The sequence below is a fragment of the Trichosurus vulpecula genome, chromosome 2 (genome assembly GCF_011100635.1).
Source record: "Trichosurus vulpecula isolate mTriVul1 chromosome 2, mTriVul1.pri, whole genome shotgun sequence".
Lineage (NCBI taxonomy): Eukaryota > Metazoa > Chordata > Mammalia > Diprotodontia > Phalangeridae > Trichosurus > Trichosurus vulpecula.
The window spans coordinates 459912749-459935203 of record NC_050574.1 but is presented as its reverse complement, the minus strand read 5'-3'; the positions used below and the strand labels follow the sequence as shown (position 1 = coordinate 459935203).

General features: G+C 38.1%; 1 protein-coding gene across 6 annotated transcripts in view; it reads left to right on the top strand.

Annotated features, from left to right (window-relative positions):
* The window catches only part of DMD (dystrophin), a 1925924-nt gene that overhangs the window by 1387949 nt on the left and 515520 nt on the right, over window positions 1–22455 (top strand). For all 6 annotated transcript variants that reach the window (XM_036747778.1, XM_036747779.1, XM_036747772.1 and 3 more), the window contains one exon: window positions 20463–20652. In XM_036747778.1, coding sequence (XP_036603673.1) covers window positions 20463–20652 — 190 coding nt within the window. The remainder of the gene's footprint in view (window positions 1–20462; window positions 20653–22455) is intronic.

The window sequence follows — 22455 nt, the reverse complement described above, 5'->3', positions numbered from 1 at the left end:
AGGCGTTGCTGGTGATACTGCGGCTTGGAAAATTGGGGTTGTCCTGAGGCCAATCTCTCTTCCCTTTCATCTTTTTCCTCCCCAAGAAATGCCACCCAGTTTTTTCTCCCTTTACTCTGTGTCTGGCCAGGAAGTTGAGGAGCAATTCTTTTTTATTTCCTCCCCTTGAGGAAACCTTGGCTTCCTATAGATACCTTCTGCCAGTAACCCTAACATATCACATCTTAAGGTTCAGAACCAGTGATCTAAATTGATGGGATTGGACTAATGTTGAAAGGTTTTCTTTTTACACCTCTAAGTAGAAAAATACAAAGTATAGATCTTAGATTAAAGAATATTGATTTCCTTGAAATAAACCAGGATATTATATTAAAGTATAATTTCTTCTTGTATACTACATATTATGTTGTTGTAAACTTTTCTGCCATCATTTTAATTTTCCCCAATGGATTTTGCCACAGAACCTAAAGCAAAGGAATTGTGTAATGACAAGTAATAGTAGAAAGGACACATTCCACATGTATTCCTTTAACATTTTCCTTTCTAAACTGTTCCAATCATTTCATGAGAACTGATAATTAGTATATTTCTTCTTCCGTAACTACTGTTTGCAAATCTTATCTTTTTTTAAGTTCAGATCGAAGAAATGCAAGTGATAGGAAATGTGCTAAAAAAAAAAAAACTTATGTAATTCAAAACACATTTTATCTTACTTCTGAAGGCTGTGGAATTCATATGAAAGTGTAAGATAATGAAATTTTAATTAAAATTTCTTTACCCATGAAGAAAGTTTGAACAGATCACTTCAAAGCTGTGGTTCATCTTGGGAAAGAAAACCTGCTTTTGGTGTTATTTCTACACATTTTTAAAAGTCATCATGTGTTGTCTCGGGTGACAAAAGAAGGGAATGAGTTTGCTGCTAACTAATCAGCAATACTTTGGGAACATTTAGGTCATGGTTTCCAATTAACTCTGGTAAGTTTGGGTAATTTAGTACCAGACCTCAGGAGATAGAGGATGAGAACCTCGTTAATTCAGATGTCGGTGAAGAGCGAACCTGTAAATTTGCATTGAAAATGGATTTTTGTGTTTTGAAGCAAGGACTGGCCAGATATTTTTAAGCTCCAGTGGGAGTGATCTCTTTTTCTCCTTCCTTGTACCTTCAGTAATGCAGACATCATTACTAAAAGCAATGGCAGATTCATAGATTAAGAGCAAGCACCAATAGTTAATTTGATAAGATATGTGATAGCCCCATTTCTGTATTGGCCTGACCAAAATGGTAAAAAACAAAAGGGTCCTTTCCTCCCATGGCAACAGCTCAAGCATATATAACTCATGTGATGGAGATCTTAGCACTCCCCAGGCTCCCAAAGATAAATGCAGCCTCATTCTTAAAGTTGTGGCTGGGCAAGGAAATAATAGGTTCCTAGGCTCTACTTTATTGAAGGCTTTTGCTTAGATTCATGCTACCCATTAGTGTAAATTGCTAATAGAATTGCCATAGAAAAAAGACCTTTTTATCAGAGTGCTTGATGTCTGTGATGAGACCACGGGTTATATGGCTGTACCTAATTTATCTTCCTCTCTGAAAATAGAATACAGAGCAATTTATGTTCTTATAATACCCTCATTGTAAGTTATTTAACAGCAAATCTGTATCAACAATTGTGGTTATGGAAAATTTGGACTGTCAGTTAGGTATCACCCTATTAAGAATAATCTGCAGGAACTGGAAGTGTTTAGCCTGAGAAGGGGAGTTATCATAACTATCTTCACATATTTGAAGAACCATCATGTGGAAAAATGGAATTGACCTGTTCTGTGTTGTTTTCCAGTGTGGAACTAGAATCAGTGAATGGAAGTGAAAGTGAGGGAGAGATTGAATTAATATGAGGAATTTTCTAATAGTGTGAACCTCTCATACTGGAACATGTTACCTAAATAGTAAGCCCCCAGTCACTAGAAGTAAACAAGAAAAGACTATGTGGCCACCTTTCAGAATGTTGTAGAAAGAACTTCTGCATCAGATGGAAGTTTGAATTAGAAGACAGCTAAGGTGCCTTCCAGCTCTGAGGTTCTATTATCATAGAATAAAATGATTTCTGTACACAGTCAGTAATTGTGGCAAAATCATCTGGGATGAAGTCATTCACTATCATTTGCGTATAGTTGAAAAGGGTAGCCTAGAAATATACTCAACACAGTAGCAGTAGTACCAGGATACCTTCCCATGATTACTTCATAGCATTTTGACAGTAGCTTTGTGAACTATTAAGCATTACCCATAGTGACAACCCAACTTAAGACAAAGCACAGAGAGCACGTATAAGCTAAATATAGGTATTCGATTTACATAATTGAATTTGTGTTGCTTAATGAGAATTTAAAATTGTCCTCAGCTTCCCAGGATTAATGGCATTTATGGAACTTGTGTATAATTCTCTCCTGATTCTATGTTTCCTTTTCTATAATGTCCTCATTACTATCTTCTATGAGTTCCATTTCCTTATATTAGTACTGGCTATCTTTTGGGGAAAAGGCAGTGGGCTCCTCTGAGAGATGTTAGTTTGTTAGCTTGAGTTAGTCATTGCTTTCTCCAAAACGTTTTGCACTAAGTAGTTGTCACAGATCCTCTCATTCGTATAAATACTATTATCCTGCCTCTGCACTCTCTTTTCCAGTGACAACACTGTGATGAGCTTAAAAAAGAGGGGGGCAGTAGTTATATAGAATTATAATAGGGTTTTCTTAGGTGCACGAACAGGCAAGTTAGCATAGGGAGTCCCAAGACTCAGAACAAAACACAAATTAGTTATTACTCATCCTCCCTTCAAGTCTCATATCTATCCAAAAGGAGTGTTAGTTCTTGTACATTTCCTCATTTTCTCTTAATTTTACATAGTCACTCCCCAGAATGACTTTCCCCCCCACCTCTGCCACACACAGAATAAGGATTTTAGGCTTTATAAAAATATTTTATTTTTAATTGATGGAATAAGATAAGCATTTCTCTAACATAGTATAATAAAAAAGATGATTGCACATGAAACTGCAAATCTATATACAACTTAGTATTCCTTTTAAATATATAACAAAGTTATTGTGTAAATTTCTTTTTTTTTCCTTTTTTTCTTCCACTAGTAGACACAAACATGAATGTGTTTATATATGTATATGTATATATATATATATAAAATACATACATATATACACATATGCACATGTATATATATGTAAAATTATTCTGTACATCTATTTATCAGATCTTTCTCTGAATGCAGATAGTGTCTTTCTTCATATGTCCTTTCTAATTAATTTGGGCATTAACCATAGTCAAAATAACTTATTTGCTCAAAGTTATTCATAAAATAGTATTGCTGTTACTGTATACACTGTTCCCTTGGTTCTTTTCATTTTGTTCTTTAGAATTCCGTGCAAGTCTTTCCATGGTTTTCTAAGATCATTGAGCTGATCATTTCTTATAGCACAGTAGTGTTCCATCACACTCATACATCACAATTTGTTCAGCCATCTCCCAAATGATGGCCATCCCTGTAACGTCTACTTCTTTGCCACCACAAAAAGAGCTGCTATAAACATTTTAGAACATGTAGGTTATTTTCCTTTTTCCCTAGTCATCTTTGGAAATACACCTAGTAGTGGTATTGCTGTGTTGAAGGGTAGAGGAAGTTTAATAACTCTTTGGGAATAATTCCAGATTGTTCTCCAAAATGGTTAGAACAGTTCATAATTCCACCAACAATGAATTAGCTTCCCAGTTCTTCCACATCCCCTCCATTTACCAAGATAAGGTCAAAATGCATACTTGACCTAGATATAAAGAGAGATATTTCAAGAAAATTAAATGAACACAAGACATATTACTTATCAGACTTATGGATAGGTAAATAATTTATGAATAAACAAGAGGTAGAGAGCAAAATTAGGTCATTTTGATTACATTAAAAGGTTTTGTACAAATAAATGTAGCCAAGTTCAGAAGGAAAACAGAAAATGGGGGGGGGGATTTTATAGACAGTTTCTCAGATAAAGGTCTCATATCTCAAATATATAAAGGATTTTGTCAAATCCTTAAGATTACAAGTCATTCCCCAAGTGATAAAGGTTGTGGATAGGCAGTTTTCCAATGAAGAAACCAAAACAATTTATAGTCATATGAAAAAATGCTCTATATCATTATTGATTACAAAAATCCAAATCAAAACAACCTTGAGATATTTTATGCCTATCAGATTTGCTAAAATGATTGAAAGAGAAAGCAAAAATATTGAAAGAGAAGTGATTTTAGGCTTTTGATGATACTAATGATGTTTGTTGGTTGACTAATTGAGAGTAAGTCTAGCCATCAATTACATAAGACTGGAATCTATTTAGTAGCTACAGGCTACTGTGTTCCCCTGATACCGCCTTTATACAGCTATTCCCCTTCAGATCATTACTCTTCTTGGAGTCTGCTTTACATCTGGAGTTGTATCTTAAACCCAAAAAAGACCTCTGGCTGCCAATGGTAAGCACTCTATAGATATTAGTTGTCTATGCCATTTGACAACCATTCTGCAAGATGTTTTTCTTCCATCTTTCAGCTTTTAATGAGCCTTTAGTGGTAAGTATATCTGGTTCATCTATTTTAAAAAAGAATATTGCCATCAACTCTCACTCAGAAGAGAATTTAAATAGATTTTCTAATAAACTCTTCTAACTTTTCCCTCTTAGATTTATATTTATTTATAATTTATTTATATTTATTTATATATTTATAATTTATTTATAATAACAGCTAATTTTATAGTACTTATACTAAGCACCTCTTAAAGTCATTATCTCAGTTGATCCTCATAAGAATATTGTGAGGTAGGTATTATTATCTCTATTTTACAGATGAGGAAACTGAGGCTAAGTGACCTGCCCAGGGTCACAGACCTAGTAAGTATCTGAGGTTGGATCTGAACTCAGGTTTTCCTGAACTCCAGGCTTGGGGCTTTATCTACTCCTCCCAACAAGCACGTTTCAGTGCTTTTTATGTGCTAAATGCTATTGTGTTTTTCTTTTGGCAAAGCCTAGACTAAGCCACTTCATGACTTAGTCACAATGAGTGATCAGAGGCACATAATGTAATTTCCTAGATCAGCACAGTGACACATATAGGAGGCCTCGTCTACAATATCTTGCAGCCCAGGTACGACAATGACAATCAATTTCATTCCATTAAATTTAACAAATGTTTATTTAGCACATTTCTCTGAAAGACACTCCAGATCCTATCAACAATCTTCCTAGGATGAATCTAGAGCCTCGTTATAGAATTATTCTTTTTTTGTTGTTACTGTTTTATTCTTTGCTGGTCTTTTTATTTATTTAATATTTTTAGTTTTCAGCATTGATTTTCACAAGAGTTTGAATTACAAATTTTCTCCCCATTTCTACCCTCCCCATACTCCAAGATAGCATATATTCTGATGGCCCTGTTCCCCAGGCAGCCTTCCCTTCTGTCACCCCACATCCCCCCCCATCCCCTTTTCCCTAACTTTCTTGTAGGGCAAGATAGATTTCTATACCCCATCGCCTGGATATCTTATTTCCTAATTGCATGCAAAAACTTTTTTTTAAACATCTGCTTTTAAAACATTGAGTTCCAAATACTCCCCCCTCTTCCCTCTGCTTTTAAAACATTGAGTTCCAAATTCTCTCCCCTCTTCCCTCCCCGCCCACCCTCCCTAAGAAGGCAACCAATTCAACATAGGCCACACATGTATCATTATGTAAAACCCTTCCACAATACTCATGTTGTGAAAGACTAAGTATATTTTGCTCCTTCCTATCCTATCCCTCTTTGTTCAATTTTCTCCCTTGACTCTGTCCCCTTTTGAAAGTATTTCCTTTTGATTACCTCCTCCCCCCATCTGCCCTCCCTTCTATCATCCCCCCTTTTTATCTCCTTCCTCCTTCTTTCCTGTGAGGTGAGATACCCAATTGAGTGTGTATGTTATTCCCTCCTCAGGTCAAATCCAATGAGAGCAAGATTCACTCATTCCCCCTCACCTGCCCTCTCTTCCCTTCCTACAGAACTGCTTTTTCTTGCCACTTTTATGTGAGATTATTTACCCCATTCTATCTCTCCCTTTCTCCCTCTCTCAATATATTTCTCTCATCCTTTAATTTGATCTTATTTTCTTAGATATCATTCCTTCATATTCAACTCACCCTGTGCCCTCTGTCTATATGTGTGTGTGTGTGTGTGTGTGTGTGTATGTATATTCCCTTCACCTACCCTAATACTGAGGTCTCATGAATTATACACATCATCTTTCCATGTAGGAGTGTAAACAAAACAGTTCAACTTTAGTAAGTCCCTTTCTTGATTACCTTTTCATGCTTCTCTTGATTCTTGTGTTAGAAAGTCAGATTTTCTATTCAGCTCTGGTCTTTTCACTGAGAAAGCTTGAAAGTCCTCTATTTTATTGAAAATCCATATTTTGCCTTGGAGAATGATACTCAGTTTTGCTGGGTAGGTGATTCTTGGTTTTAATCCTACCTCCATTGACCTCCAGAATATCATATTCCAAGCCCTTCGATCCCTTAGTGTAGAAGCTGCTAGATCTTGTGTTGTCCTGATTGTGTTTCTACAATACCCAAACTGTTTCTTTCTGGCTGCTTGCAGTACTTTCTTCGTGATCTGGGAGCTGTGGAATTTGGCAACAATGTTCCTAGGAGTCTTCTTTTTGGGATCTTTTTCAGGAGGTGATCAGTGAATCCTTTCAATTTCTATTTTACCCTCTGGCTCTAGAATATCAGGACAGTTCTCCTTGATAATTTCTTTTTTTTTTTTCAAATCTGGTCTTAGATACCTTTTTATTTATTTTTTTAAATTTATTTATTTAACATATTTAGTTTTCAGCATTGATTTTCACAAGAGTTTGAATTACAAATTTTCTCCCCATTTCTACCCTCCCCCCCCACTCCAAGATGACATATATTCTGGTTGCCCTGTTCCCCAGTCAGCCCTCCCTTCTGTCACCCCACTCCTCTCCCATCCCCTTTTTCCTTCCTTTCTTGTAGGGCAAGATAAATTTCTACGCCCCATTGCCTGTGTATCTTATTTTCTAGTTGCATGCAAAAACTTTTTTTGTTTGTTTTTAAACATCTGTTTTTAAAACTTTGAGTTCCAAATTCTCTCCCCTCTTCCCTTCCCACCCACCCTCCCTAAGAAGTCAAGCAATTCAACGTAGGCCACATGTGTATCATTATGTATAACCCTTCAACAATACTCATGTTGTGAAAAACTAACTATATTTTGCTCCTTCCCAACCCATCCCCCTTTATTGAATTTTCTCCCTTGACCCTGTCCCCTTTCAAAAGTGTTTGTTTTTGGTTGCCTCCACCCCCATCTCTCCTCCCCTCCATCATCACCCCCCCACTTTTTTATCTTCTTCCCTCTTCTTTCCTGTGGGGTAAGATACCCAATTGAGTATGTATGGTATTCCCTCCTCAGGCCAAATTTGATGAGAGCAAGATTAACTCATTCCCCCCTCATCCGCCCTCTCCCCTCCTCCCACAGAACTGCTTCCTCTTGCCACCTTTATGTGAAATAATCCACCCCATTCTAGCTCTCCCTATCTCCCTCTCTCAATATATTCCTCTCTCATCCCTTAATTAGATTGTATTTCTTCATCTTCATCTCACCCTGTGTCTGCTCGCTCTCTCTCTCTCTCTCTCTCTCTGTCTCTCTCTACACACATATATACATATACATATACGTATATACATACATGTACATTCACATATATATATATACATAAACATATATATATATATATGCATATTCCTTTCAGCTACTACGATATTGAGGTCTCATGAATCATACACATCATCTTTCTATGTAGGAATGTAAACAAAACAATTCAACTTTAGTGAGTCCCTTATGATTTCTCTTTCTTGTTTACCTTTTCATGCTTCTCTTGATTCTTGTGTTTGAAAGTCAAATTTTCTATTCAGCTCTGGTCTTTTCACCGAGAAAGCTTGAAAGTCCTCTGTTTTATTGAAAATCCATATTTTGCCTTGGAGCATGATACTCAGTTTTGCTGGGTAGGTGATTCTAGGTTTTAATCTTAGCTCCACTGACCTCCGGAATATCATATTCCAAGCCCTTCGGTCCCTTAAGGTCTAAGCTGCCAGATCTTGGATTATTCTAATTGTGTTTCCACAATACTCAAATTGTTTCTTTCTGGCTGCTTGCAGTATTTTCTCCTTGATCTGGGAGCTCTGGAATTTGGCGACAAGATTCCTAGGAGATTTCTTTTTGGGATCTATTTGAGGAGGCAATCAGTGGATTCGTTCAATTTCTATTTTGCCCTGTGGCTCTAGAATATCAGGGCAGTTCTCCTTGATAATTTTTTGAAAGATGATATCTAGGCTCTTTTTTTGATCATGGCTTTCAGGTAGTCCAATAATTTTTAAATTATCTCTCCTGGATCTATTTTCCAGGTCAGTGGTTTTTCCAATGAGATATTTCACATTGTCTTCCACTTTTTCATTCTTTTGGTTCTGTTTTATAATATCTTGATTTCTCATCAAGTCACTAGCTTCCACTTGCTCCAATCTAATTTTTAAAGTAGTATATTCTTCAGTGGTCCGTTGGACCTCCTTTTCCATTTAGCTAATTCTGCCTTTCAATGTATTCTTCTCCTCACTGGCTTTTTGGAGCTCTTTTGCCATTTGAGTTATTCTATTTTTTAAAGTGTTGTTTTCTTCAGTGTATTTTTCAGTATTTTTTTGGGTCTCCTTTAGCAAGTCATTGACTTGTTTTTCATGGTTTTGTCACATCCTTCTCATTTTTGTTCCCAATTTTTCCTCTACTTCTCTAACTTGCTTTTCCAAATCCTTTTTGAGCTCTTCCATTGCCTGGGACCAGTTCATGTTTTTCTTGGAGGCTTTTGGTGTAGGCTCTTGCACTTTGTTGACTTCTTTAGGCTGTATGTTTTGGTCTTCTTTGTCACCAGAGAAAGAATGCAAAGTCTGAGACTGTATCTGGGTGTGTTTTTGCTGCCTGGCCATATTCCCAACTAACTAACTTGACCCTTGAGTTTTTCAGCAGGGTATGACTGCTTGTAGACTAAAGAGTTCTATGTTCCACGTTTGGGGGGGATGCGCCAGCTCTGCCACACCAGCACTGCTCCTTGCCCAAGAACCCCCAACCCGGACTGGGCTTAGATCTTCAGCAGGCTGTGCACTCCTGCTGTGATCCGTCACTGAATTCCTCCCCCCAGGTGGGCCTGGGGCCAGAAGCAACTGCAGCTGTAGCTGCCCCACCTCCGCTGCCCCCGGGGTTGGTAGCCGAACCTCGAACTCTTTCCACTCCCGCAGCTTTTCCCACTAACCTTCTCTGTTGTCTTTGGTGTTTGTGGGTTGAGAAGTCTGGTAACTGCCGCAGCTCATTGATTCAGGGCACTAGGGCCCTCTCCGCCCGGCTCCTGGTGTGGTTGGTCCATGCCGCTCAGGCTGGGCTCTGCTCCGCTCTGCTCCCAGCTCCCTGCTCCCAGCTCTGTGTGGAATAGACCTCACCCAGAGACCATCCAGGCTGTCCTGGGCTGGAGCCCTGCTTCCCTCTGCTGTTTTGTGGGTTCTGCAGTTCTAGAATTGGTTCAGAGCCATTTTTTATAGGTTTTTGGAGGGACTCGGTGGGGAGCTCATGCTAGTCCCTGCTTTCCAGCTGCCATCTTGGCTCCACCCCCCTCCTTGATAATTTCTTGAAAGATGATATCTAGGGTTTTTTTGATCATGGCTTTCAGGTAATCCAACAATTTTTTAATTATCTCTCCTGGATCTATTTTCCAGGTCAGTGGTTTTTCCAATGAGCTATTTCACATGGTCTTCCATTTTTTCGTTCCTTTGGTTCTGTTTTATAATATCTTGATTTCTCATCAAGTCACTAGCTTCCTCTTGTTCCAGTCTAATTTTTAAGGTAGTATTTTCTTCAGTGGTCTTTTGGACCTCCTTGTCCATTTGACTAATTCTGCCTTTCAAGGCATTCTTCTCCTCATTGGCTTTTTGGAACTCTTTTGCCATTTGAGTTAGTTTATTTTTTAAGGTGTTATTTTCTTCAGTATTTTTTGGGTCTCTTTTAGCAAGTCATTGACTTGTTTTTCATGGTTTTCTCGCCTCTCATTTCTGTTCCCAATTTTTCCTCTACTTCTCTAACTTGCTTTTCCAAATCGTTTTGAGCTCTTCCATGGCCTGAGACCTGTTCATGTTTTTCTTGGAGGCTTTTGATGTAGGCTCTTTGACTTTGTTGATTTCTTCTGGTTGTGTGTTTTGGTCTTCTTTGTCACCAAAGAAAGAATCCAAAGTCTGAGTCCGAATCTGAGTCTGTTTTCGCTGCCTGGCCATGTCCCCAGGCAACTACTTGAACCTAGAGTTTTTCATAGGTGTATGACTGCTTATAGAGTAGAGAGTACTTTGTCCCTAGCTTGAGGGGCTATGCTGTTGTTTTCAGAGCTATTTCTGCACAGCAAGCTCTGCCACACCAGTGCTTCTCCTCCCCCAAGAACCACCAACCCAGACCTCGACTCAGATCTGAGCAGGCTCTGCACTCCTGCTCAGATCTGCCACTTAATTCTTCCCACCAGGTGGGCCTAGGACCAGAAGCAACTGCAGCTGTAGTTCTGTAGCTGTACCACCTCTGCTGCCCCAGAGCAGTGGCTGAACCACGAACTCCTTTCACTCTGTCCCCCACAGTTTTTTTCCCACTAACCTTCTCTGTTGTCTTTAGTATTTGTGGGTTGAGAAGTCTGGTAACTGCCACAGCTCACTGATTCTGGGTGCTAGGGCCTGTTCCACCAGACTCCCAGTCTGGTTGGTGCAGGCACAGCCCGTGCTAGGCTCTGCTCTGCTCCGCTCCCAGCTCCATGCTATGGATCTTACCCAGTGACTATCCAGGCTAGCCTGGTCTGGACCCCCGGTTCACTCTGCTATTTTGTGGGTTCTGCAGTTCTAGAATTTGTTCAGAGCCATTTTTATAGGTGTTTGGAGGGTCCTGGGGGAGGGTTTTAGGCACGTTCCTGTTTTCTAGCCACCATCTTAGCTCCGCCCCCCCAGAATCATTCTTGATAGGCCTAAATAAAGCATTGCCTCTCCTTCCTCTTCTCTGTGTCCTTACATGGCCAAAGAAGTAAACAGGACCTGTTAGGGAATCACCAGAGCAAGAAGTGAGGCCTGTGACTAGTATTGTGGGCAGTAATAGCATATGCGTTTTGGACAGTATGTTCCCTGCTTTGGAGTGCTTCTACGACATCCTTTCTTGCCTGCATCAAGTTCCATTTCTCAAATTTCCTAATATCCTATTCACCCGTGACCTAAATTATGTACTTCATTGCTAATTCTTCCCTTAAATATACCACAAAAAACATAATGATTAAAAATAAAAACAAAAGTCAAATAAAGAAGAAATAATCCTGAGTACTTTATGTTGAGGCTCTTTGTGATAACACTAGACCAGCATATGGAAGTGTGATTTAGCGGACCACTGAGCTCTGTGAATTTCCCAATTTATCACACTTACAGAAACACCTGGGCTAAATAACTTTCTGTCAGTCTGCCCTAAGAATGCACAATGTTTGCTTGTATTCAACATGTTTGTATTTATTTTCTGTGATAGCGTAGCCTTGCTATGTGTTCGTCATAATCCTATACTTGCTTTGAACTGCCTTTTCATCTGTGCATCTAAGCAAGGGATGTCTTACTGACATCAATCAATCCTCACAGTTCTAGCCTTGGGAAACATTTCTTTTCTCACATTTGTTTGCGGGCAACCTTTTCTCCTGCTCTGCCCCTCGACATGGTTAGAGGGGGTACAAGGGAAGGGAACAGACAAGAGTATTGAAATGAGATCTGGACAGATCTCCATCTTTATACACAATTTTTCAATGTTATAGGGCAGCTAGGTGGTGCAGTGGGTAGAGTCCTCTGCCCAGAGTCAGGAAAATTCATCTTTCTGAGTTCAAATCTGGCCTCAAACACTGTGTGACCCTGGGTAAGTCACTTAACCCTGTTTGCCTTAGTTTTCTCCTCTATAATGCGAGCTGGAGAAAGAAATGGCAAACCACTCCAGTGTCTACCAAGAAAACCCCAAATGGTGTCATGTAGAGTCCTACACAACCAAAAAATTACTGAAAAACTACAACAAAGTCAGTGTTTTATTGATAGAGTTGAAGGCATAGCTTATCAGATTCTTGTCTTTTAGAATCATCTCTCTCTAAAGAAAAAAAAGGTTTTTTTTAGTACCATTGTGTTCTGGACTATAGTCATTTCTTGATATAAGGGGAAGAGAATAAGCATTTTTGTGGCACCTACTATTTTCCAGGTACTCTGCTAAGTACTTCTAAAACATTGTTTCATTTGATCCTCTCAGCAGCCCTTCATGGTATTGTTAACCTCATTTTATGGTTGGAGAAACTGAGGAAAACAGAGATTTTTTTTTTTTAAGTCATTTGCTCAGGATCAGTCACACAACTAACAAGTGTCAAGACCATATTTGAACTCAGGTCTTCCTTGCTCCAGGACCAGTGCTTTAATTACTGAGGTACTAGCTGCTTCTGGTGCATATGTGTGTGTGTGTGTGTGTGTGTGTGTGTGTGTGTACACATATATCCTTCTCCCTCTCTCCACCCCCAATTTAAAGCCTTGCTTGTAACATAGAAAACACACACACGGAGCTAAACAAAACCAACTGACAAAATGACCAGATCTGATAGGATATTGGATTATATAATGACAGATTTTGAACTGGAAGGGATCTCAGAGGTCATTTAGCCCAATTTCCTCATTTCAGAGACAAGTAAGCTGTGCCATGGATACTTTTCCAAGGTAGTAACAGTTGTGATTGGAACCTAGATCCCTGCACTCCAAATCCACTTAATCGTTTTTTCTAATGCAAATACTTGGAATCCCTTCAAAAGCTAACAGAATTTCTAAAGGAGTCATTTTACATGGCCAGTTTCACACACAAGAGGCCATGATGTGACCTTTAACAGATAGAAGAAAGGGAGAGTTATAAAGTTCCAACACTTCACCCCCTGTATTGTAATTCTCACTTCTAAGTATCCAGGCTAAGGCCTTTAAAGAAAATTTGTTATTAGCAGGGGAAAAATTCTACACTGTGCATCCCCTCAGAAGAACAATAAAAGTTTTCTTTCCCTCAGTGTCATGAAGCACAAGAAAAAGGAATGAGTATGAGAATTACCTATCTTTCCTTTGAGGGATTCGGTGGTTCTTTCCTACCTGCATCGGCAGGACTCAACATTCTCAATGTTCATTTCTTAGCTGTACCTTATCATTTAAATAAGAAGGATTGGTCTCCTTAAGAACTTTGTTTAGAGAGTATAGTGAAATATAGGCTTACATGGAGGTTCAAAAACATTGAGGTCACCAGAAGAAGTTTTGAACTAACAAATTCTCACCAGACATTTATACATGCCTTGTACAGAGACTACATCTGGGTCCCAAGAGTTACTAAACTCTGACCAACTAAAAATAGATAGCTATGGATTAATCCTATTTTTAATTTGTATTAATATTTTCATTCATCACATTATATTTTTACTTTTTTCTTTATATTAGCATAACTTCTTTTGTGGAGGGGTCCATGTCAATTTTATCAACAGGAGTAAAAGTATTCATATTTTCCTGTGGATTTTTTTTCTACAATGGAATAAGCTCTGGTCCTGAAAACAGGAAGACCTGAGGTCAAATATGACTTAGGACACTTAATTACTGTGTGACCCCAGAGAATTCACTTAAATCTCTGTCAGTCTCAGTTTTTTCAAGAGTACCTACCTCCCAGGACTGTTGAAAGTGTCCAATGAGATAAAATTTGTAAAATATTTAGCACAGTGCCTAGCCCACAGTAAGCTCTTAATAACTTTTCTTTCCTTCTTTTTTTCCCTCTTCCTTCCTTTCTTCTCAAATGGTTTAAAAAATTTTTTTGTTGTTCTTTATTTTAACATTTATATTTGTCAGGAAAACCATTTCAAACCATATGGTTAAGGGAAATAGGAAATTAAGAAATGCATTAAGAGCTATTTTGCATGCACAAATATGGAAATGAAGAAGCCCTTTACTTATTCATAATCTGTGCCTGGCATAATTAAATTTAGGGATTATATATACATGCATTGATACCAGAGATGTAACTAACAATTCTGCTGTCTGAAGCAGGAATCACAAATGTGCCCTGTGTAAACTGTTCATAAGGTTTTCCCAAATAAAATTTTAAAGATAAATTCAGTTGCTGACAAGGTTAGGGAAGAGACTTTGGTGAAAAAACTTGGACTTCAATGTCCCATTAAAGACCCTGTGATACTTTTCAGGCCATTGCTAGATAGGCTCTCATCAGGTGAGAAAAAGCAGGACTGGACTGAGAAATAGCTCACCTAGGGCAAATAGGGAGGAAAAATTCCATCTGGTAATTTCTTATTTTTGTGAATTATTCCTGCTAAGTGAGTATTCAGCTCAGTAACCTGCTATAAGAGCACATGAGTCAGTGCCCTCCTGATTTGCTCTGCCTTAGTTAGAGCTCTGATTGATATCCGGGAAAGCAGAATGGTCTTAAAATTCCCACAAAAAGAAAAAAATGAAATTCTTATCCATGACAATGGAAACTTTAAAAAGCACTCATTTGGAGTGACTTGTTACCACTCTTGGGATTGGAGGGTGGCAATGATCTAGATTGCTCAGAAAATATTAAGCCTTATATTCTCAATGTATTTCAGACCACAAGGGTACCATTTAAGAAAATGGTGCCCTACTGGCCCGAGAAAGTTACTGTTTTTCCCTAAGGGCCTAATTTACAAGGTAATTAACTCACTGGTAGGACTCAACTGAAAATCTCTTTGTCTCAAAGGAACCTTTTTCTATGATTTATATACGTCCACTTTAATAAATAAGTGTTGCAAAGTTATCTCCTAGTTAATCCCTTTGGATGCAGAGGGTAAATGGGGTTCTGAGTGTACAGATTGTAAAACTAAGATGCCTCAAGGTCATCTCATCCTTGTGATGAAGCTGGAGATAAAAGTCTAAACGTCTTAATCCCTCCCCTTTCCTTGGTCTGTTATTCTGTCCTGCCTTTCATGGAATCATCTTCCTAGCTTTCATTTCATTTTGAGTGACTTTGGAATATACTAGAGAGTATGTCAGGATGCAATATTTTTATTTGTCATCTGTAATATGACAAATTGAGAAAAATATTTAGATCGAGCTGAGATATATTGGTAGGGATGGATAAAGGATTGGCTGCATCTTTGAACTATGCAGTCCTAGGAATCTGTTTCATGTCAGAATATTCAAGGAAGACACTCATTGTCATTGAAAGGCCATTAAGGAAAGGGTATTTTCATGGTTCTTTCTATATGGAGAGATGAACTGAAAACTGCAAAGCCCAGGACATCGAGTTTCCCCATCAGTGACAATTAGCCCTGGAATTCTGTGAGTTTTTACTCCTTTGACCAATCAAAACCCCAATGTGCTGTTGTTCAATTAGATTGAGTTCAGTTAAGTTTATTTGGGAGCCGATAAATAGTTTAGCTGCAGTGCTTATTTTTTCAATAGCTGCATCTTCATAATCCTGTTCTATCTGTCATCAGTTAATGCACAGAGGTTTTTATCTAGTATGATAGCAATAACTACAGTGCCCAAGTGTGCCAGCTCAGCAAAAACTTCACCAGTGATGAATAAATGGTTCAGTCTTGTACCCTGCTGCCTGGGGCTCTACAGGAGCTGTTTATTGCCTAATATGCACAACTCATGATGAAGTTGCTGCTGAAATAAATTGCAGTTTTGCATAATTATTGAAAATCTTTTCTTAATGAGCAATACATGTCACATTCAGGAGTTCAATTTTAAAAATTAATTTTAGCTCATTTATAATCACAGAAAGGATCTGTGTATTAGTAGAAGGCAAATAGCCATGTAAATAGAGTACCAATTTCCACATTCCATAAAAAATAAAAAACAAAAAACTGAATGTTTCAAATAAAACTGTTTCTGCCTAAGGCCTTCTTTTCTCTCAAGCTGTTATTATTTAAATGCTTTGCGCGCGTGCACACACACACACACACACACACACACACACACACACATATATACATATATAGATATATGCATATAGATATACACACCCACATATATATGATATATGTATATATAACTATGTATAGTTATATACATATATAACTATGTAAATACATATTTATATGTAACTATGCATATGCACATATGTATGTATATATGAAAAACTACATAACTATATAAATATATATATATATAGCTATGTAAAAATATCCTTAGACAATGTGCCTATTTTTCAAATTGTTTCATTTTAGAATCTTTTTTTATTCTTGTGACAAAGAATCAAATTTTTTTCCATTTAAAATTCCCTCAGTAGCATGGATGTGTAGTGATGAGAAGTGCAGCTTAAGCAAACCAGTGTTATGTATGTCAAATTCTTCCTTCCTACTGCCCTCTTTTTTAACGCTTTCCCTCCTCTTTCCCCTGCTTCTTCTTTCTTTTGCTCCTCCAGCTCTAGTTTTCACTCTGAGCTCCCTAGTTTCATTTTCTCCCTAGACTGTTCTTAGTTCATCCGTGTCTTCACGTCTCTATCTTTGGCATTCTTTTCCTGATCATTTCTTGGCATCTAGTTGCTGGGATAGGAAACTCCAGTGTATCATAGATGAAGAAGATTACCATGGGAGAAATGCTACTTTTTATATTCATATTTACTTGTTCCATGACAGTAAACTTGGTTGGTACCTGAAAATGAATAAACCTTCAAAAGTCCAGTCATGAGAACTGATGATCATAGTTCCTTGCACATAGTTGAGGCTCAATAAATGCTTATTGAATTCACCTTAGACATTTATTAAACACTTATGTATGGAACATTATGTTATATGCTAGGGGAGGTACAAGCTCAAAATTTATTACAGAATGCTCAAATAACTGTAATACGAAATGATACATAATTAATGCACTGGTACAAACCAAATGCCCTGTAAGGTCCAAGCAGCAATCGAGGAAGGCTCCGTGGTTATGTTAGCATTTAAACTGAAGCCTAAAGGATAAAGAGGATCTTAATAGGTGCCTATGGGATGGGAGGGTATGTGCACACACACATATATCTATCTATCTATCTATTTATCTATATGTATGCTGCTTCCCGCTGTCCATAGAATATAAGTAACTTGAAGATAGGGATTCTTTTTTTTTGTTTTTATTTCCCAGGTCCTGGCAAAAGGGCCTGACACACAGTAGGTGCTTAATAAATACTTGTTCACTGAGTGACTGATTCCACACACAGGGGGTATCATAAACCAAGGTACAGAGACAGCAGAACAGGAACTTCAACTAGAGATAGTCAGTAATACAGTTGGAGCATAGAGTACATACATGTAAGTAAGTAGTTTACAAGAAAGCCTGTAAACATCGGCCTTTAAATGTTAGGCTAAGGAATTTTAATTTGGTCAGTAGTCAATAGGGAGACATTAAAAGTTTTTTCAGCAGTCAAGTCACAAGAACTAATATCTCTATAAAGATTATTCTGGCAATGATATGAAGGCTAGATTGGGGAAAAGAGGGGGAAACAATTTTTAAAAATAAAGCTATTACAGTAGTAACAGTGAGTAACAATAAAGAATTACGCCTGGGTGTTGGCTTAGGAATAGTAGTGACGATGATAGCAGCACCAGTAATGCTAGTAGTAATAGCTAGCATTTGCAAAGCGCCGTACAAGTATTATCTCGTAACAACCCAGGGAAGTAGATGCTTTTATTATCCTGTTGCAACAATCCGGCTAGCTGCTGCTGTGGGGGGTGAAAGACCAACACAAGCCCAACAACAAGAAGGCTGCCAGCACGGGTTCTTTGGATCTGCTTTATTAAGGAAAGTAATGTTAGGGGGTGAACAATCTTATTTCAATCCAACATACAAATATCACTCACTTGGTTCAGGGGGAAAAGCCAGCACCCTGAACTTCAGAGCAAATACAAGCAAATTACAAACATACATTATAAACAGACCAAATGCAATTCATAGTTACCAAGAAGGCATCAACATCTGGGTGAGCCAGGAGGCTCTTAGAGCAGCTGCCCAGAGTCCCACGCCAACCCTCTTCCAGGAGTGAGAGCCTCTCACAAATAGCTCTGTTCTCTCTTTTTATACACTCTTTAGCCATCAGAACTTAGGCTCCTACTCCGATCTTAGCAACTCCCCTTCGGACCCTGAGGGCTTCATGCCCACATAGGCTTAGCACCTAGTAGATAGGGGTTTGGGCCTGGGGCTTTGTACCTAGTAAGCCTCAATCAGAGACGCTTAATTAATTTATCATTCTAAAACAGTAAAAAAAAGTCCCAACTTAATTGATATTGCATATCCCATTTTACAGGTGAGGAAATAAGGCAGACAGCCGTTAAGTGACTTGTCCAGCGACACACAGGTGTGAGGCTGGATTTGTACTTTGTTCATCCTGGCTACCGGTCCAATGCTCTATCCATTTCTGGTTTGTGGGAGATGAGGAAGAGGACAAAGTTAAAAACAACTTTCTTGAAGATTGTATCTAGGAAGCAGGTATTGGGAGAAAGAATAAATGTGTGGAATCATAGAGTCAGAGCTAGAAAGGGCCTCAGAGATCATGAGAGATAAATGTGGCATAGTAGATAAAGCACCAGACTTGGAGGCAGAGAGATTTTGGTTCAAATGTTGGTTTTGCTATTTTTCATCAGAATCCTACTACTTCTCTGAGCCTCAGCTTCCTCACCTGTAATATGGTGTAAGAGCAAGCAAAGAGGGACTTTTCACTGGTTTTTCTTTTGGAGTGCTTCTTAGCACTAAGGCAACCAAGTGTCTTTGATTGAGCCTTGCCTTTGTTTGTAGAAAGGCCCACACCATTTTGCTAATTAGGGAACAAGAGGTATGAAGTCCTGGAGAGGTGTCAAGCCCTCAGGCCCTGTAAAAGGGTATATATACTCTGAGGTTAGCATTTTGTTTGGGGTTCACTCATTGGAAGAGTGTTGGTATGAAGACTCAGGGTAGCCCTTAAGGAGCGCTCTGGCTTTGAAAACCCAGATGTTGGTGCCTCTCTCTCTGATAACTATGTATGTGTAGTTTTGGTCAGACAGCTAAAGGCCTTTCTGTTGATTTGTGTTATTTGCTCTGTTTATATTTTCTCTGTTTTTAATCTCTGTGTTTGCCCTGAAGTTCAGGGTGCTGATTTTTTCCCCTGAACTAAGTGGATGATATATGTATGTTTAATTAAAGTAGGATTGTAAACCCCTTAAAGTTGCTTTCCTTAGAAAAGCAGATCAAAGAACTTGTACTAGGAGCCCTCCTGTGTGCTGGTGTTACTGGCCTTACACCTCCACAGCAGCCACTAGCAGCACTGTTGTTATATATGGGGATAATAATATCTGTAGTACTTACTCCAGAGGATGACTGTGAGGCTCAAATGTGCTGTATGTACAGTGCTTTGGATATTGTAAAGGGTTATATAAATTACCATGTTTTATCTATTCCACACCCCTTCAGTTTACAGAGGAAGAAACTGAATCCCAAAGAAGATAAATAATTGATCCTGGGGACAATTTGGATCCACATAAATTGAATTGATTTGAATTGAAATCTCTGAAAATTTAAAAGTTCATTTTGGTATATGTACTATCCAAAAATTTCAGTAAGCCATTATCTATGGTCTCAAGAAAATCCATCATTTGATCAACTTTGATAGACTTAGCTCTTCTCAGCAACACAATGATCTGAGACAATTCTGCAAGACTCATGATAGAAAATGTTATCCCTGTCCAGAGAAAGAACTACGTAGTCTGAATACAGATTGAAACATACTATTTTCTCTTTTTTTTTCTTTTTCTTGGTTTTTCCCTTTTATTCTGATTCTCCTTTCACAACATGACTAATATGGAAATGTGTTTAATATGATTATACATGTACAGCTTATATCAGATTGCTTGCTGGATTGGGAAAGGGGGAGGGAAGGAGAAAGAAAATTGGAATTCAAAATCTTATAAAAGTAAATGTTGAAAACCATGTTTACGTGTAATTGGAAAAAATAAAATATTATTAAGTAGAAAAAAGGAAAAATAAATAAATGTTGAAAAAAGAATATCTAACATTTCAGGTTAGAATGTAAGATTGTTTCATTCTTTTTAATCCCCAGTGCTTGGAACATAGCAAGCATTTAATGAATGCTCATTGATTGATTTTCTTATTCAAAGATATTCACCTATACCTCCCACTTTGCCCCTTTGTAGATTAGATGTACATCTAGACATATTTGTTTAGGGAATTCGCTTTGTACCCCTTTCTCATCTTCTTTCTCATTCTCACATGAAGTTAATTCACTAAACCCTTCTGATGGTATTCATCTAATTGCACTTGTACAGGGTTAATGAGAGAGAAGCTGCTCTGGAAGCAGCCCATAGGCTGCTACAGCAGTTCCCCCTGGATCTGGAAAAGTTCCTCGCCTGGCTCACTGAGGCAGAGACTACAGCCAATGTCCTGCAGGATGCCACCCACAAGGAGAGAATACTGGAGGACGCCAAGGGAGTTCGAGAGCTCATGAGACAGTGGCAGGTAAGTCAAGAGCTTCCGAATTAGAGAACTAAGAAATAGGAGGTTGCAATTACTTTTTAGCCTCTGTCCTACAATTGGGCATTCTTAGGGGATGATGAAGCAGATGCTGTATGCTCTAGTGTCTTTAATAGTTGCTTTGGCAATTTTTACCACCAAAATGTAAATGTCATTCACTGAAGGACTTCTAGCGGTTTCACTCAATACCCTGGCCTTCCAGGGAAGGCTAAATTTAGGCAAAGAGGTTTGTACATGAGGTACAACCAAGCAGTGGCTCTTTCTAAAGGGAAACTTTGCTGATATAGAACTAGCATTGGGATTATTCAAATCAGAGTGCAATGATTTCTGAGTGTTTATTTAAATTTTTGTGGAGAGCCTCTGTATAAATTGTCTATTTTATTTAGTGTTGCTAAATGAAACAGTTTCCCTTTGTTACTTTCAAATACATTTTTTAATGTTAATCTGGCTGTTTGTGGCTTTCTTCCTAACATGATTTGTTCAAATACGAACAAGATGGCTAAATTTGTCATAGTTAATGATCATACAATTTTCTGACAGTTGTTTTCCCAAGAAACAAAAATGATGTCTACAAAGTTCGGTATTTGCATTCAGAATAGAATTTTGGCTGACTTTTGCACTTTAGATTGTCACAGGGCAATGGCACAAGCCACTTGATATAGTTGGCATCGATGTAGTTGTCTTTTGTGATTCAACAAATGATGGAAAGTTCATTACAACCTATCATATTTATAATCTCTTGCCATCACGTTGAGTATTTATCCACTTATACCTGAAATTACAAAAATTTAGAGTTTTAGAACCACATGACTTTGGGGGAGGATTTCTTTCTTTGTCTTTGGAATTTTTATTGTTATTCTAGGGTCAAAGTGATCGTTCAGGTTTAGCTAAAATATATTTGAAAGCACAGTGTGGCAAAAAATATTTCATTTTTTTTTTTTTTTTTTGCTTTTTGGCAGGGCAGTTGGGGTTAAGTGACTTGCCCAAGGTCACACAGCTAGTACATGTGTCAAGTGTCTGAGGCCGGATTTGAACTCAGGTCCTCCTGACTCCAGGGCCGGTGCTCTACTGACTGCGCCACCTAGCTGCCCCAAAATATTTCATTTTATATTATATCAATGTGTAGGAAGTTTTAAACTACCCTGGTATGTTGCTTTGTGAGGATCAGAGAAATGGCAGCTGATATGGGAGAATATGCTTTTGGGCTCACCATGATGCTTAACTTTCCCATATATTTAATTGGATTGGTCTGGAAACTGTTGTAAACAAACACAAAAATCCCACTATGTTCTACTAAAATATACAGTTTTGTTTGTAGCTCTCTTTAAACAGTAGATATCTGATTCCTTGACATGCGATAGAAATTTAAACCTTCCGAGAGTTAATTTTTGACAGCTTGTGGATGAACAATTGGAAAATATACTGCTTTATCTTATTTAGTCTCTAGACTACTTTAAGAAATGTTTGTTGATTAATTGACTGAACTGAAATTTCCCTGTTAGAATATAGGCTCCTTGAGAGTAAGGATTGTTTCTTTTTTTAATAACCCCAGTGCCTAACACAGTGTCCAATAACATGGAAGGTGCTTTATAAATCCTTGTCAATAAAATGATTATTTTTTCATAGCAATCAGTTTCAAAGAGATGTAATAGCCCAATGACAAGAAAGTAGCCTGTAATAATCTAGTCAAAGAAACAACTTATTGGACCTTTATCAGTCAATTAGTAAGCATTTAATAAGCACTTTCCAACGTACCAGGCATTGTGCTAGGCACTAGGGATACAGATG